The sequence below is a fragment of the Terrapene carolina genome, unplaced genomic scaffold (genome assembly GCF_002925995.2).
Source record: "Terrapene carolina triunguis isolate 2854851 unplaced genomic scaffold, T_m_triunguis-2.0 Scaffold38, whole genome shotgun sequence".
Lineage (NCBI taxonomy): Eukaryota > Metazoa > Chordata > Testudines > Emydidae > Terrapene > Terrapene triunguis.
The window spans coordinates 5,031,109-5,048,099 of NW_020664389.1; the positions used below are offsets into that span (position 1 = coordinate 5,031,109).

The 16,991-nt window shown below is 37.9% G+C and overlaps 1 protein-coding gene across 3 annotated transcripts in view; it reads right to left on the bottom strand.

The window, feature by feature from the left end:
- USP25 (ubiquitin specific peptidase 25) overlaps window positions 1-16,991 on the bottom strand; it is a 137,855-nt gene that overhangs the window by 54,601 nt on the left and 66,263 nt on the right. For all 3 annotated transcript variants that reach the window (XM_024210390.2, XM_024210389.2, XM_024210388.2), the window contains exons 6-9: window positions 10,710-10,796; window positions 4,321-4,458; window positions 3,141-3,217; window positions 1,793-1,866 (exon numbers count right to left, since the gene is read on the bottom strand). In XM_024210390.2, coding sequence (XP_024066158.1) covers window positions 1,793-1,866; window positions 3,141-3,217; window positions 4,321-4,458; window positions 10,710-10,796 — 376 coding nt within the window. The remainder of the gene's footprint in view (window positions 1-1,792; window positions 1,867-3,140; window positions 3,218-4,320; window positions 4,459-10,709; window positions 10,797-16,991) is intronic.

Genomic DNA, 16,991 nt, shown 5'->3' on the forward strand with positions numbered 1-16,991 from the left:
GGAAAGGATTTGGATGAAATATTAAAATGACTGACTATTTTGCTCCTCAACCACTAAAATCTACTAAATATTTTAGTTCCTACACTTATGTTACTTTAACAACTAGTTTTACTTATTATTGATATAGCACTCCCGATGTGCATAGCATTTACAGGTGAAAAGTAAGGGCCTGACCCAGGAAACTCTAATTCAATAGTTCTTACTTACCTGCATAGTCCCAGAGTCAATGGGACTACTAGGACTTCTGCCCTGAGAATGCTACAGTAATTTATACAAATCTGTAAAGACTTCCAGCTAAGGAGACAGGGAGAGTAATAACGGGTAACACCACAAAGGGAGAAAAGAATTTTATTTTGGCATACTTTATGTCAGTCATTACAAGAGTCATGATTTATGACCCATTTCTTTTCTTCTACTCCTTTGGTTTTGTAACCTTGCCATGTTTCGATGCGGAAAACATGAGTGTGTGTGTGTGTGTGTGTGTGTGTGTGTGTGTGTGTGTGTGTGTGAGAGTGCAGATAGGAGTTGGAATGTTAGCTCAAGGTAATGAGTCTGTAGGACAGATTTGAAGAAAGAATGAGGCAGAGAGAGGCACAGGAGGGAAGATGTTCCAGGTAAAGACATAACTGGAAGCCACTTGAAATTTGGTTGAAATGTTTTTCAGAGTGATTTCTGTAGAAGTGGAACATCATAATCTTCAAAGTATTACAAATTTTAAACTGTTACACATTCCATAGAGAGAGAACAAGCTCACTTGCAAACACATGCTGGAACAGGATTTTCTGTAGCCTAGTAGGAAATATTTGCCAGTTCTCAGGAGTGTTTACACTCAACTCTACCTAAATTGTGCTGCACCTGAACTCACATTCAACTCTACTGGAAATTATCGAATCTTCCTAACATTAGTAATAAATAAATAAATAAATAAATAAATAAAAAACCACTATTCATGTCCTTGCTTTTTCTAGGGAAAAAATGGTCACATTGGGGTCAATGTTCCTTCTCATTTTTCCCATGCATGTGCGGAACAAATTTTGTTATGTCACCAATATGGAGGTGATGTGTGGTGGGAGTGGGGCCGAGGGGTTCGGTGTGTGGGAGGGGGCTCAGGGCTAGGGCAGAGGGTTGGGATGCAGGCTCTGGCTGGGGGTGCGGGCTCTGGGGTGGGGCCAAGGATGAGGGGTTCATGGTGCAGGAGGGGGCTCAGGGCTGGGGCAGAGGGTTGGGGTACAGAGTGGTGAGGGCTCCAGCTGTGGGTGCGGGCTCTGGGGTGGGGCCGGGAATGAGGGGTTTGGACTGCAGGCTGCCTTGGGGCCAGGGCAGAGAGAGAGAGAGAGAGAATTCCCCCCAGCCCTCTCTCCCTGCAGCAGCCAGGGGAGAGATGCCTCTTCCCGGCAGCTCCGAGGCAGGGGCAAAGGCGCCCCCTCCCTGGCCGCACCAGCTCTGGGGCTGGGGGAGAGCGTCTCTCCCCGTCTCTGCCCAGCTGCGACACCTCCAGGGCTGAGGCAGAGGAGAGGCGCCTCTCCCCGCCACAGTAGATCTGGGCCTGGAGGAGAGGTGCCTCTCCCCACCGCAGCTCTGAGTGCTTGCGCAGCCCTTGATAGGCTGCTCCGGGGCCATGTGGCTGCGTGGCTTATAGGAAACTTAGGTTATGGTACATATTTTAAAGATGTAAAGTGGAGTAAGGTATCATTTAGAAATGTGTGCAATTATACAGTTCATTTAACTAGACATATGTTTAAAAATGTATCAACTGACATCTTTTCTAGTTCAAGTACAATAATATGCATACCTTCAAGCACACCCACTGCTAGAAATCGTCCATAAAACAACTCTACCATTGGGTTCTTTGGCTTTTCTCCATCCCTAAAAACATGAAATATGCAACTGTAAGACCAAAAGCAACAGCCACATAAACCAACAGTTACAAAAGTAAGAAGCATTTGCATTTATTACGTAAATCTATATAGTGGCATAATTCATTTTTAATTATTGTAAATGTCAAATTTTGTACTTTCATCGGTTCATGGTAATCTAAGGATTTATGTATTCACAATGGTGAAGTGTATTTACAAAGCAAGTAAATGTATTTTATTCTGGAAAGTTCCATGCATATCCAAATTCAGAATTGAAGTCAATTCACAAGATTGCTTGTAAACATACATAACCATGTAAGAGTGAGTTCCCGCCACCCTCCTAAAAAATTTAAATTGTTCAAAAAAACGTACAGATGTTCAGTGACACAGTGAATAGTTAGCTTTTGAGAGAAGAAATTGGAAAAAGTTTTGGAAATATTTAAACTACTGTATTTAAAAACAAATTTTCTTTAAAGGCAAAAGCCAACTGATTGGCCAGGATGCATTTTAGTTCTTTAATATTTTGCTATTTTCATACCAAATTCCCTATGTTTCCTAAGATGAAAAAGATAAGATCGCAAAATAAATAAAACAAAAACTTACTGACAGTACCTAGAAAGAAACATATTTGCATTTAGAAAAATCAGCTTTTTACTGAAGTACAATAAGATGTTATCATCTGTCCCAGCAACAAAATTAATAGGTTTTTAGGAAGGGGGAGAGGAATAATACGAACAAGAAAACAAATATACCCTAAAGTTAAGGTCAGATCCAACTGTCACTGAATTCAACAGAAGTCTTTTCATCAGGAATTGGACTGGACCATTACAGTAGTTAAAACAAGAAAATTCTCATTGACATTCAGTGTCCACTAATTCTTTTTAATCAATCCTAAAAATTTACAATCAACAAAATAGACAATTTGCATCTATGCCTGAAAGATGAAAAAAAATGTCCAGTGCAAAGATGAACAATGCCTATGAACAGGATTAGATAAAAAAAGTGATAAAAATTCCTGAGCCATAAGTACCTTACAACTTACACCACTGCTACCGTTAGTAGAGCTGCACTTATTATATATTGTAAGTCCTATTTTTTCCAGTGTAGACAGGACCCAAGTTATCTCCTTTTTTAAAATTTCATTTTCATAATATGGGCCATTGGTTGATGGAAAGGACAGAGGAGTCAGTTGTCTTTTAAAAATCAGTTTAAATGTTCTTTAGGCTAGGAAATTAGATGAAGATGTATATGAATATACATTTTTACATATTAAAAACCCCTTACCTCTCCTCTTCAGCTTTAATTTGGAAGGCATCTTCTAACCAATCTAATAGTTTATGAGTGAATTCACTCACATCTTGCTGTTAAAAAAAACAAACAATGATTAATACATATTTATTATGTGTATTCTTGAACACTATTAAGTGCACGACAGTGGCTTCCACACCTACAAGAACTCCAAAATCCAAGTGTTTCAAGGCCATGCTACAATGGTTTTCCAATCTTGGCTCTTAGAACATGTTGTGTTCCTCAACAGTTAGTACTATCCAGACATCCCTAATACTTCGGCAGATCTCATGCACCCCAGTGCTGCAATACATGCCTAAGTCCTTTGGTATGTGACATGTGTCGATTGATGCTATCCACATGGAATGCTGAACTCAGTGTATTGTAAGCAAATGATTTAGCCACCTAAGTCCATATGGATAAAACGACAGATTTAAGTAGAAACAACTACTTGGAAACGGTAAAATGTAACAGCTATGATTTAGAACAAAATAAAAGTACCAAAACTCTCCAAATGAATAAATATCTAGCCTCTTCCCCTCATCTGGGGATCCAACATGCCAAGATTAATAATTGAGATGTGCTGTAGAGCCCCGCACGGCACTAGTGTAGACCCTTGCAGCGGGATCAGGATCCTACCAGTCCCGCAGGACCCACTGCCATAATAGCAGGAGTGGGTATTGTGGGATGGGACGGGAGTGGGACTAAAAATAGTCCCGTTCAGGGCTCTAAAGTGCTCCCCATGAATAAGGCTCTGACAAAGACTACTAACTCCATTTAACTTCTGGTTCTTACATGTGAGGCTGGAATGCAAGAGCATGGATCTGGTAAAACTCTTTGTAAAGTAATAGTTACCACTGCTTTGAAGTTGTTGTTTTTTTGTTTGGGTGTGGGAGGGGAGGGTTAATTTAAAAGCATGGATTATGTTAGGCATACTCCGCCACAAGCCTCCTTCCATTTGGAAATGGATTTAGACCTTGTGTCTGAAAGCAGCACTCCAATGAGATCATACAACATTGCACGTGGACAACAATCACGTGAATAAAGGAGAATTAGAAATCTTATTGTCACCAACTATGAACATAGTATATTTTGTTTTTTATTTAGGTTAAATATTTGCTACTGTTCAGAGACCATAAGGAGATCCAATTTTAAATATAAATATTATAAATGTTACCTGCTGAGAATCATTTGATTTGAATGCATCTTTAAGAATTTCAACTGCTCTAGATGGATCAACGTATTTTCTCTTTGAACCAACGAGAAGCGCAAACAGATACCTCAATTCACGCATGAAAGGCAAATTCCTATGTTCCTGTATTTAAAAAAAAATATAAACAAACATTCAGCAATTTTCCATGAAGTACTTTATCAGTTTTGTAACTATAAAGATAGGGTATAAACTGGGAGCATATTACACACACATATTACTAATATTCAGTCTGCTACCATATAAGTTGTAAACTTAACATGAGCAATGCATGAGTGTGACCACATGATTTTTGTTTGACTTGTGCTATGTTACGTGGAATGCGGACCCCCCCCAAAAAAATGCACCCCAGCAAAAAGTGCAGTCAAACTTGAGTAGTGAAATTTAGCTTCTAAGCCCTTGTCTACACTATGAATTTATGTCAGTATGACTATGTCACTCAGAGGTGCGGAATATTCATACCCGAGTGATGCAGTTACAACTGACCGAACTCCTGGTATAGACAGTGCTATGTCAACAGGAGGGCTTCTCTTGTTGACATAGCTACTGCTTCTCAGAGAGTTGGAGAAGCTCTCACATCGGCGTAGGTAGCGTCTTCACTAAGCACTACAGTGGTGCAACTGTGCCACTGCAGCACTGTAAGTGTAGACAAGCCCTTAGAAACTAGACTTTAATGGTTATTTAGCCTTCAGACATCAGGCATAGCTGAACAGTGTAAGTGGTGGAAGCATGGGGTTGCGTTTAATACTATAAATGGGCTTGCAGAATTTGATTTTGATTTTTTTTTTGTGACAGATCAATTTTATGTTTAAGAATTTTTAATTTTTATCAATTTACATTTTTTAATAGTTGCGGGAAATTATAGTATAATTAGCCCATTATCTAATGACAGTAGATGTTGAGATTCAATTGTTAAACCTTTATACACTGTTAAAACACAAGCTGTCAACACTGTCAAAATATACAAAATAAATATCCTTAAATCAACAAATCATACCTATTTTTACTATTCATTCGCTAGTCCATGTGTAACAAACCTAATTCAAAAGTCTAAATCTCTGGATTTTTATTCTAATTAAAGTTTTCAAGTTTGTGTGTGTATGAAGAAATCAATGTTTACTGAGAATTACCAATAAAACTGTAATCCTTCCATGACTAACTATAAGGTTCAAGATGATACTCTCAGTTTACAATTAACACCAGGAAAAAAACGTATACTATCTAATGACCTTTCAGTTCAATAGCATTTTATTTTATAAAGTGAACTTCTACATGAGATCAACTGTAATCCATGATTGCCTGAATATTAACTATTCCTGTACTAACTACCATTTCCTAACTATACTATTTACTTTACACTGCGATTAAAAAGTATGTTGGCCAACTGAGGATGGGGTGTGATGACAATATAATTGCCTAGAAATATTTAGTGTGTAGGCACACTAAGTAGGAGGAGGAATTGTTTAGAGTGGGTCCAAGAAGAGACAAACAAGAGTAATGAGATGAAATTTAAGAAAAAGAAGTTAAACTGATAAATCTCACTGTTGGAAGATTTTAAGTTATCAGTCTGTAAAAGCCTCCCAATGAAAATAGCAGAAACCCCATCACTAGACATATTTAAAACTAAACTTCAAAAACCCTAGGAAACATAAAGCTGGAACAATCTTATATAGGTTCTACTCAGATTTTTAGCTCATCTGCTTCTGATGAACTCACTGTTTCAGCAAACTCCCTGGAATACGTGTGCTTTAGGTGGGCCATAAATTTGCAAAGATGGCGTGCATCATTACTGCTTCCCTTGATGGAATTAGGAGCAAGATCCCCTACATAATGACCTGCTCTATCTCCTCTAATCCTATTAAAAATACCTGTACGGTAATATGTAGTTCTCTCTCTAATTTCAGGAGAGAAACAAAAATAATAAGGGTAGGCTAGAAATAGGCTAAAAACTGCAAAATCAAGTGAATTGAAATTTAAAGGTTTAATTTATCCCAGGTACTGTACGACACTAGCCACACCTCTCTGGCTTCTGAAAGGATAGCTAATACTGCTCATGAATTATGCTCATGAATTATGCTCATTAATTAGGAAAGACAGAAAGACTACTTATTCCAAATATAAATTAAATGTACCAACACCCTAACATGGTATAGATGTCAAGCGGGCTAGTCAAACTGGTATTGATTGCTCTGTAACAAACAATTGCATAGTCTAATCAAACAAACTACGGACTTGTTTAGGCAGTTCTATGGAATGCTACCTGGTACATTTAAGAGCAATGTGTATAAAATGGTGTCAAACAATTTTTAAAGTAGGAATAATAATTGTGAATATATTCTGCATGCATGTTAAATACTTTTCATATTCATATAAGCCTCCAGATAGATTTACCTGCTCTTCCAGCCTACTTCACAAAAAGTCAAAAAGAGTAAATGTTCATAGAATCTTCATTTAATCTAATACACTCTTCTTTCCAATGTTAATAAAAATAATGTTTTTTAAAGTTTTAAAACTGGCTTTTTAAATTTAAATCAGATTTTTATTTAGGTGTTCCTAGCTCTTTAGTTTTCTCCCATTTTAGAGTCTTAAATTATTCAGGTGGATAGAATTTCAGATTTTACACAATGGTATTCCACTACAGGAAATTTCAGTTTTAATGTTCATCTTTTCATAGTTTGTTTCTTAGACTACATTGCATGTAGTATCTTCCAGGAAAGCATTGGGTAGGAGGAGGGTGGTGCTGTTTTAAAATTCTGACAACGTTCTGAAGTGTTTTAGGCCTAACTGAAGTGCTCATCTCATTCCTACTTTTGACTTGGTTAGGGGTACTCATGCAGACAGCAGTCCTGTGTCATACAATATCACAGATGCCAATTCTGCAGAGACTTAGGCACATGTTTAACTTTAGCCAAAGGGAATAGCCCCATCGGCTTTAAGAGGAATTCTCAGTGCATAAGCCTGTGCAGAATGGGGGACAAACTGTAAACTCTTTGAGGCAGAAACCAACTTTTCATAATGTTTGTGAACATAGGGACGAGAATTTCTAGGAGCTACCATGATACAAATAATTAGCAATACCTGACCAATCACAGGCTAGAATCTTCTAGCAAATATTGTACAGTTCAAAATACTTTAAATACAGGCCCACAAACATTTTTTGCATTAGGACAAAGTACAACAGTGAATGTCTATAAGACAAAGCTCATTTAGCACAGTATAAACTAAATTTTAATGAGTTTGTGTCTACAACCAAAAGAAAATTGTGTTTAGGAAAAAACTATTTGGAAAGAATTTATAGAAAAAATAATTTATATTTTTTTCTGTGTGTATAGCAATTTGTAAAATTCAAATAATTTACCCTGCCAGTAGTTATGCTGAAATAAATTAGTTTTAAAAAAACAACCATATTTATAATGTAGTGCATTATACATTAGATTAAAACTGAACTACGACAAATTTTCAAGTTATGCTAAGGCTTTTATAGTTGATTAAAATCTACTATTTAAATTACTCCAGTGTGCTTCTTTCTACCATTGTGCACTTGAAAATGAGTATTTTATGTAAATATGACCATCAATACCACTATCTTCTTTGTTTTAGTTTCAAATTCAAATACGTGCTCACAAAAATATGGATTTAACATTACTACGTCGTCTCCCTCAATCTGTAATACTATGCCCTACTCTACAGGCCAAAATATGGTAGCGTGTGGTCACAGTAGCCTATGTGGTCTCCCAAAATTACACCAGCAATAAAAAGTTATAATTCATATCTCCTTGACTATGAGTAAGTGGCCCAGAGCCAACCCATTTCTTAGTGTGGTTCTATCAGATTTGTTTGCTGAACTGAGTGATATCAGTTAAATACATGGATGACGACAGTGTTGAAGAAATACTTCATTGCTGCAGCAAATCGTACTGCCTCTGGAGCACATTAGCACAAACTTTCCTTTATGTATTACAGCTCTTTCACCAGTGAGAAGAGTTGAAAACAAAGTTTAAGTAACTTACCCAAGCACACCCACCAACAGAGACACAAAAGCAAAGCCAAAGTTAAAATGAGGAGTTCCCGGCATCCAACCCTACTCTCAATCCATCAGAGCATGAAGACACATAAAACAAAGATCTTGAAAATTTGTGGTAAGTAAGGCCTTGTCTGCACTAGGGAAAAAAATGCTCCATTCTTAACTCATGCTAGCTAACACGTGTTAGCGAACACAAGATACAATCCTAATGAAGATAAACAGTTCAACTCAACTGTTAGCCAATGTTAAAACTATACCGTGCCTTATTTCACTATGATTTTATCTTGCCTTAGACAAGGTGTACACTTACTAGCTTACACGGCACAGCTATACCGATACAGCTGTGCTGCTGTAAAAGCGCTCGTGTAGTCGCATTATGCCGATAGGAGAGAGCTGTCCTGTCGACATAATAAAACCAGCTCAACAATCAGTGGTAGCTATGTCGACAGCAGAGCGTCTCCTACTGACATAGCACTGAACACATAAGTGCTTATGCCGACAAAAATTATGTCGCTCAGGGGGGTATTTTTTCACACCCTTGAATGACAAAAATTTTGCTGACATAAGTGCTAGTGTAGACATAGCTAACACGACTTAAGAAAACACCTTTTTCCTACTGAAGATGCATCCTAACAGCAAGGGTCTTTGCTCTGATATTTGTCCAAGTGCTAACCAGTAATTTTTCTGAATTCTCCCTGCAGTTTCAGTTGGATATGGTGCCTTCACTTCACATCAAATTATTGCATTGCTATGAGAACAAGCAGCATTTCAACACAGAGGTGGCCGCTTTCCAGTGGTAAAGAAATGCATGTACATCAATTTATATTATTCGTTCCCCTCACGATGGAAGGTGGTCTATAAAACATAAGTTATCATTAAACATAGAAGGAAAATATAGACCCTTACTAAGGATTCTTGCTCTCACCAACCCAATCTGAATATACCAGCTGCCAAGATGCCTACAATCAAGCCCATATGTTTGGCTGACGTGCTATTCCATGCATCATTAGTCTGACAAAGCCTGAGATAGTCAGAGCATCTACAAGATAGTATGTTTGGAAATGGAATCTGTATAATATCACAAGTGCCAACCCCTGTGTAGGAGATGATTCTTCAATAGCAACATCTGAAGCTCATTTACTTGATGCCACGTAATGAGCCAACTGTATTTTAAGTGCTAGAAAACCAAGACAAGGAACTCAAGAGTATGTATAATTGCCACTAAGACAGGTAACATAACTGATGTTGAGATGCTAGACAGAGATCAGTGGGTAATGTGCAAAGAAAAATATTTTAGGACAGCTATTTGGCTATGGAAAGCTATGATGCAATCAAATCTCTTTCAATTAATAGAATACATTGTCCCCTTATCCTGCCTTAATAAGTTCCTACTACAGCCTACATGGTACCAGTTGCGCACCATCTTGTGGTCTTACTCAAATGACTCAGACGCCGTGACCTATAATTCCCCAAAGTCTGAAAATTAGGCCATGAACATCTCCAGGCTTCGCTTGTTCCCGTCTGACATCGCTGTAAAATCTGAGCATCCCAAGTACCTATGAATTTATCCTCTCAAACACACCCAAGAGCAAGGAAGTTATTATCCCTATTTTGTCACACTGTGGACTAAGTCACAGAGAGATTAAGTAATTCACACAGGAAGTCTGAGGTAAGCTAGGAATTCAATCCTGAGTCCCTTCTAGAGCCATTGGCACAAAACCAACCTTCCTCCCAATTATGTTGTGAGAGGATGAGTCAGTTAATAGTACAGTACTTAATTTCAAAAGGAGGATTTGTGGGTAATTAACATCTGTGAAAATCAGGCCCAATATTAAACAGAGTGTGGGGCCAGGTCTAGGCTACAAACTGTTGCTGGCATAGCTATATTAGTTCGGGGGTGTGATTAGACGTGATTAGTGACCTACACAGCTGTGCTGGCAAAAGCCCCTAGTGTAGATGCAGTTATACGGGCAAAACTGTGCTTTTGCCAGTCCAGCTTATTTTGCATGGGGTGGTGGAATTAACTTGTAACAACAAAAGTGAAATGTTGCTACTATAAGCTGCATCCATACTGGAAGTGTTTGGCTAGTATAGTATGCCTGTATAACTATGCCATCAAAGCCTTCCAAGTGTAGCAAAATCCAGATCTCCTAACTCCCAGCCCTATATTCTACCATGAACTTGCAATGCCTCCAATCTCTCCTTCCTACAAAGCAAATATATTTAGTGCCTTTGAAATTATTAACAACTAGAGGTCACACACAGTATGAAACTGAGTTACTACAGAAATGCCAGTGAGTTAGTCACTAGAAATGTATGTTTCTAATTTTACCTTTTGGTTTCGGGGCAAATCTTGAGCACTTGCAGGTGGATTGTAGTTCAAAACTAGTCTTCGAAACTCCAGCAGGTTAAATAATGACTGAAAAATTAAAAAAGAAATATTCAAATGCTTTTGCAGGGGAAAACAAAATCTTTCAAATGTATCTTAGCAAAATTAATTCATTGTTAGAAACATGCCATTCTGAAGTTCTTTTTACACAAGTATTGTTATTTAGATTGAAAACTTTGTTTGCCATGTTTACAGTAGAGAGAAAATGTGTACTGACAAAATGGCATAGTTTAAAAAAAAAGTCATTTGTATGTGATTTCTTAAGATTTATATAAATCTCAGAAATCACATATAATTAAAACTTTATATAAGTAATTTGTAACTTAAGATGGCAGTAAAATAAGATTTCCTTTTTATAATTCAGATTTAAGGTGGCATTATTTTCCAAACAAGAAATAGAAAACTGAAGTTCTAAAGAAACTCCTACTCTCTTTACCAAAGACATTACGCTTACAAACTTACAGAAATTATTCCATGAAGATATGGTTTCATCTCTTATATTTAATATAAATCTAAGATATTCATATGTCCCTCATCACCACAGTATCTGTACACCTCAATCTTTCATATACATATCCTCACAACACCCCTGTGAGGCACGAAAGTACTAGTATCCACAATTTACAAATGGGGATCTCAGGCACAGAGTGATGAAGGGTAAGTCTACTCAGGGGGAGGGGGAGGAAGGAAGGAAGGAAGGAAGGAGGGGGAAGAGACCTTTGGCAGCGAGTTTCGAAAGTGGGAACGTCTACAGTGCTATTTTTAACCCCACAACAAGCCCAAATCAGTTGACCCAAGCTCTAAGACTTTTTTTTCCCCCTTTCAGTATACGCATACTCTCAGTGACTTGTCCAACATCACACACTGTGGTGGAGCTGGGAATTGAACTGAGGGCTCCCAAATCAAGTGAGCTGCTATAACTTGAGCTAAAGCTCCCTAAAGAGCTACAGCTCCCTAGGGAAAGATTCTGCTACTCTTACTCACAGTCCTATTCATTTCAGTAGGACTGCTTGTGGAATAAGGTACTACTAAATGTAAGTAAGAGTGGCAGATTCTGGACGCTGGTAAGTTAAAGTTGACCTGCAAGAAGGGGGCAATGATGGGGAGTTCTTGTGACCTTTGTTTCTTCATGATCTATAAAGAATCCCCTAAATGTTGGATTTTTCTGCTGGTGTTTTACTTACTTAATTACTTTAGAAAGTCATATTGTCTACCCAACAAGCATCTGAGATCATGCAATGGTTCCACATGGGGTAGGCGACCTAAAACTGTATGGGACACTGAGAATTAGTAGGATATCACATCACAGAGCAAGGAAGTGAAACCTGATTGCGACGGCACTTTATTCTTATTCGGATCATTTAAAACTCTTGAGTTTTCTTAAAAACAGTTGGGAGAAAAGATCATCTTGGTCAAGTTCCAACATCGTCTCTTCAATAAAGGGTTAAAAGAGCTATTTCTAAGATTAAAATCCTTTTTACACCCTTAAGTCCTCCAACAGAGGACATTCCTAGTTGACATTCCTACTATTTCTAAGGTTAAACAAACAAATAAAAAGCTGTTCAGAATTTCCTTATACAAGAGCCAAAAAAAAGCAACCCATTTTTTCCCTTGCAGTCACCTTTAAGTATCTCCTTTTCTTCCCAAACAAGGATGATTAAATCCATCAAGTATTTTGTTTATACCCTTCAAAGCTAGGAAAGTTGAAATAATATTTAATTTAAGCTTCTTTCTAGCAACTCAAGAGAAATGATGCAAAGCTACATTTCAGATGATGTAATGCATTTTGTTGATGGGCTTTTCATCAAATAAGTTACAGCACTATTATATGCACAAAATAAATCAGTTGACAGATAACGTTCAAAGACTGGCCTCTTTCCATGACTAATTCAAGTGCTAGCATACAGCCAATCTGGCCAAATTCACATGCGTGTACACACACACACACACACACACACACAAAGTTATACACAAGCAGATGTTTTGACATAAAATTGAATCCACCACTTTGTTGGGATTAACAAGCTTCTGGTAAACTAGTGGTTTTTGAAGTATCAACAGAGTACTTGACACTTTACTAAACTCAGTTTCTACTTCTACCCCTAGACTAATAAAGAAACATCTGTGTCTAAGAACTTATTTTATGCGCTTTGCCCATTTTATGTTTTTTAGAACAGATTTATTCAGCATCGTCATAAATTTCTCATACAAGGTATTTAGGTATCCAAGTCCAAAACATTATGACAGCTTATTTAACTGCAGCCCGTATGTACTCAGGCAGTCATTTATTCATGTAGAGCAGTATTTTACTACTTGTGTAATCCTATGGAAACCTGTTCAGAGTAAAATATTAATGCCATGTGAGTGAGGGTAGTAGAAACTAGGCCTAAAAGTGTTACGTACCAAAAGGCAAGTAACAGAGCTCCAAATTGTATGCCATATTGACTGTTGCCTTGAATATTAGAACTAGTACGGTAAGGAACGTCTGTGTTACAGTTACGGAGTCAAATTCTCTGCTGGTTTAAACTGACTTGCAGACCTGTACCAATTTATCTGAGTAAAGAATTCAGCCAAGTTTGCATGCAACTGTCCAGGAGAGTACTTATGAGCCCAACCATTTTTCTACAAAAGAAAAACAGTTTTCCCATACTTTCCTCACAAATCTAAATAGCAAGCCATCAAGTATAAGTAGGGGCATTGCCATGTATACGTAAGGGCATTGCCAGCAGATCGAGGGACATGATCATTCCCCTCTATTCAACATTGGTGCGGCCTCATCTGGAGTACTGTGGCCAGTCTTGGGCTCCACACTACAAGGAGGATGTGGAAAAATTGGGAAGAGTCCAGTGGAGGGCAACAAAAATGATGAGAGGGCTGGAGCACATGACTTATGAGGAGAGGCTGAGGGAACTGGAATTGTTTAGTTTGCAGAAGAGAAGAATGAAGGGGGCATTTGATAGCTGCTTTCAACTACCTGAAAGGGGGTTCCAAAGAGGCTGGATCTAGACTGTTCTCAGTGTTACCAGATGACAGAACAAGAAGTAATGATCTCAAGTTGCAGTGGGGGAGGTTTAGGTTGGATATTACGAAAAACTTTTTCACTAGGAGGGTGGTGAAGCACTGGAATAGGTTACCTAGGGAGGTGGTGGAATCTCCTTCCTTAGAGGTTTTTACAGTCAGGCTTGACAAAGCCCTGGCTGGGGTGATTTAGTTGGGGATTGGTCCTACTTTGAGCAGGGGGTTGGACTAGATGACCTTCTGAGGTCCCTTCCAACCCTGATATTCTATGAAAACCTGGTAATTTAACATACCTATACCATTCAGTCTTACTTATATCCAAGACCATTGGCAATACACACTGCAAGTTCTTATCTGTTTAACATAAGCAATAAATATCCATATGAGATGAGCTCATGCAATCAGGCCATAATAAAATATGGTTCGCTACAAGCTACAAACTGTAAAATAGAATAAATATGGTATGTGTTGTTCCCCCTCCCAAAAAAAAAAAAAAAAAAAAAAAAAAAAAAACAAACAAAAAACAAAAAAAAAAAATAAATATGGTATGTGTTGTACCCACACAAAAAAAAAAAAAAAATCACCACACCTACGTGAGCTCAAGTTGAACTGATCTCCTAAAATAAAGCAGAGAATCAATCATCCAAATCTTACTATTAATGGAGGGTTTTCACGGATATCCCAAAATAAAGAAACAATCACTCAAGTTTGATTTGTATCATCCTGTTATGCTTTTGATTAAATTTCCTATCTCTCTCGCTTTCCTGGGTTCTGACCACAAAGCAGGAAGGCGCTATTCCTCTTCCATAAGATCAGAGTATTTAGTGAATATTTCTATTAATGACAGGCCTGAATCATCCAAATACCCAACCAGAATATTCCCAAACTACTGAGATGTTGGGATCCAGATATGAAATTTGAGACTTGTACAAATCCCCAATTCCTCCCCTGGCTTCTTGAATCACCAGATTACCTTGTGCTCTTCTTTTTGTGAATTTTCTTTGCGCTATATTCATTTCAATATGGCATTCAGTACAGTGTGAAGATGGACAACTACAATACTATTTCCTGGGAAACCTGAAAATGCACAGGATGAAGAATGGGCAACCTCAGAATGGAAATGGCTGCAAACAAAGTCTTGCACTAGGCCAGTAAGACATTTGGGGGGGGGGGGGGGGGATCACTACAATTACTTCAGTTCTCTTTTCTGGAATGTCATGTCATTTAAAAAAAAAAAAAAAAAACACTTTTCTGTCCCTCATCCAACCAGACAGACAGCGTTTATCATCTTTAAAGTGTGACGTACAGATCAATGTCTTATCCCCCTCCCATTCGTATGACAGATATGTGAATTTCCGTTATAGTCCAGTTGCACATTCCCTGGCTGGTACAAACAGAGAGAGAGTCCTGAAAAGAGAACATAGCTGAGCTCTGGATTCTAGGGTACACTTTCATGCTTTTCTGATCAGGAGCAACCTGTGCACCATCATCTCTTGCCAAGTGCTTAATGATGGCAACATGAACACTAGCTAGCTCACACCACAGCCTCCTGGTGATGTGATGCAACGCACACGTCAGCTGGGTCACCCCTAGGACACAGCTACACTTATCATGCACTATTATTTTCATGAAGGAAGGACGTGAAGAGGTTCCATAGGTCTCCTTCCCCCTCACACTGGACACCAGCACAGGATAAGATTGAGTTTTCTCCTGTGAAGTCACATTCTAATTTTACGACAGGACAAGCTGGAACCAAGATGACTACTGTGAAGCCATAAATATAATTTACCACATTATGATTTCATTGCCCAGGTAGAACAATGGTAGAACATATTTTCTATGCAGCAGAAAATCCCAGTTGTTTAAGCAACCATTTTATTATTAAAGTTAGCAACAATGGAATTGAAAGTTATTAAATAAGGTAAAAAACCAACTCAATCGATACTTTAGTATACATTTCACCACCACTATCAAGCTCTAATGTAAAAAAAAGTAGTTACTATGAACATGAGTCACATAATTTATTGTAATAATTTTTCTTTGCCTATATTAGCTAATGATCCCTACACTAAACCCAGTCAGTGCACAAGTGGAGTGCTTATTTAAATCTTTTCTTCTCTGCCACACATTTTTATCACATAAATTAGGGTAGAGCATCCTTTGTCACCATATGTTTTGCATTCAAGTACTTGTCATGCAAACAACATGGAGAATTACTCCAAAGTGAAACTGTGTAGGAGGGGGGAGGAATAACCCCCAAAAATCTATACAAGCAATTAACTATGATGAAAAGGAATCTTTAAAATAAATTGACTCAGTTCACCATGAATGATCTTTAAGAACATTTCAACAAAAGGCAGCTACATTCATTGCTATATATAGCCCTAAACTCATAACAATGAAGTATTTGCTCTAAAAAAGCTGAATCCTTGATGAGAAGGCATTAGTCCAGGGGGTGATATTTCACGTTTTATGAGCTTAATTTTCAGTGGCTAAAAACTAAAAATAATCCTCCCTTTTTGGGAATTTAAATCAAACTAAATCAAATATTCTTACTATTGAGTTTGTGTTCTTTTCAAATTACTGCAAAAAGTTTCTGAATATACAGTAATGCTTAGCACAAAAACATTACAATGAATATTGAAAATCCCATTCATTCCAAAAGGACTTAACACTATTACATTTTTTAATATATTTGTGTATTTTATTTTGTGCAGTAAGATACAAAGTGCAGTATTATAACGTGTTGGAAATTAGCTGATTTCCTATCACCTGAGAAATTACAGCAGAGCCACCAAACAGCAATAAGCCTGTCAGACAGAGTTTCTAGCTGCTGGGAAAATAGGGCAGGACTCCTGGGTGGATCAAGTCCTGACCTATCCTGCCACAGGCACCTCTGATCCCTGTTGCCTGTCAATATAGTCTCCCTCTACTCCTAGGAACCAGCAAGTACAGAAAGCAACCAGTAGTTTCATCTCTGTAACTGCTAATATCAGAATTCTAAGGACGGCAGGTAAGCTAAGGCTCCCAGCTGGTGGAAAATGGGAAGAAACAGAGGGATCATCCAGCACGTCACAAGGGAGCAAGATGAAACTTGCTTTAGTGATGAAATAGAAAAAATACTAAAAAGAGTTATTGCAAGACCCTCTTTTGGGTAGGGACCATCTTTTTGTTGTATTTTTCTAGAATAGGCAATATAATGGGGAT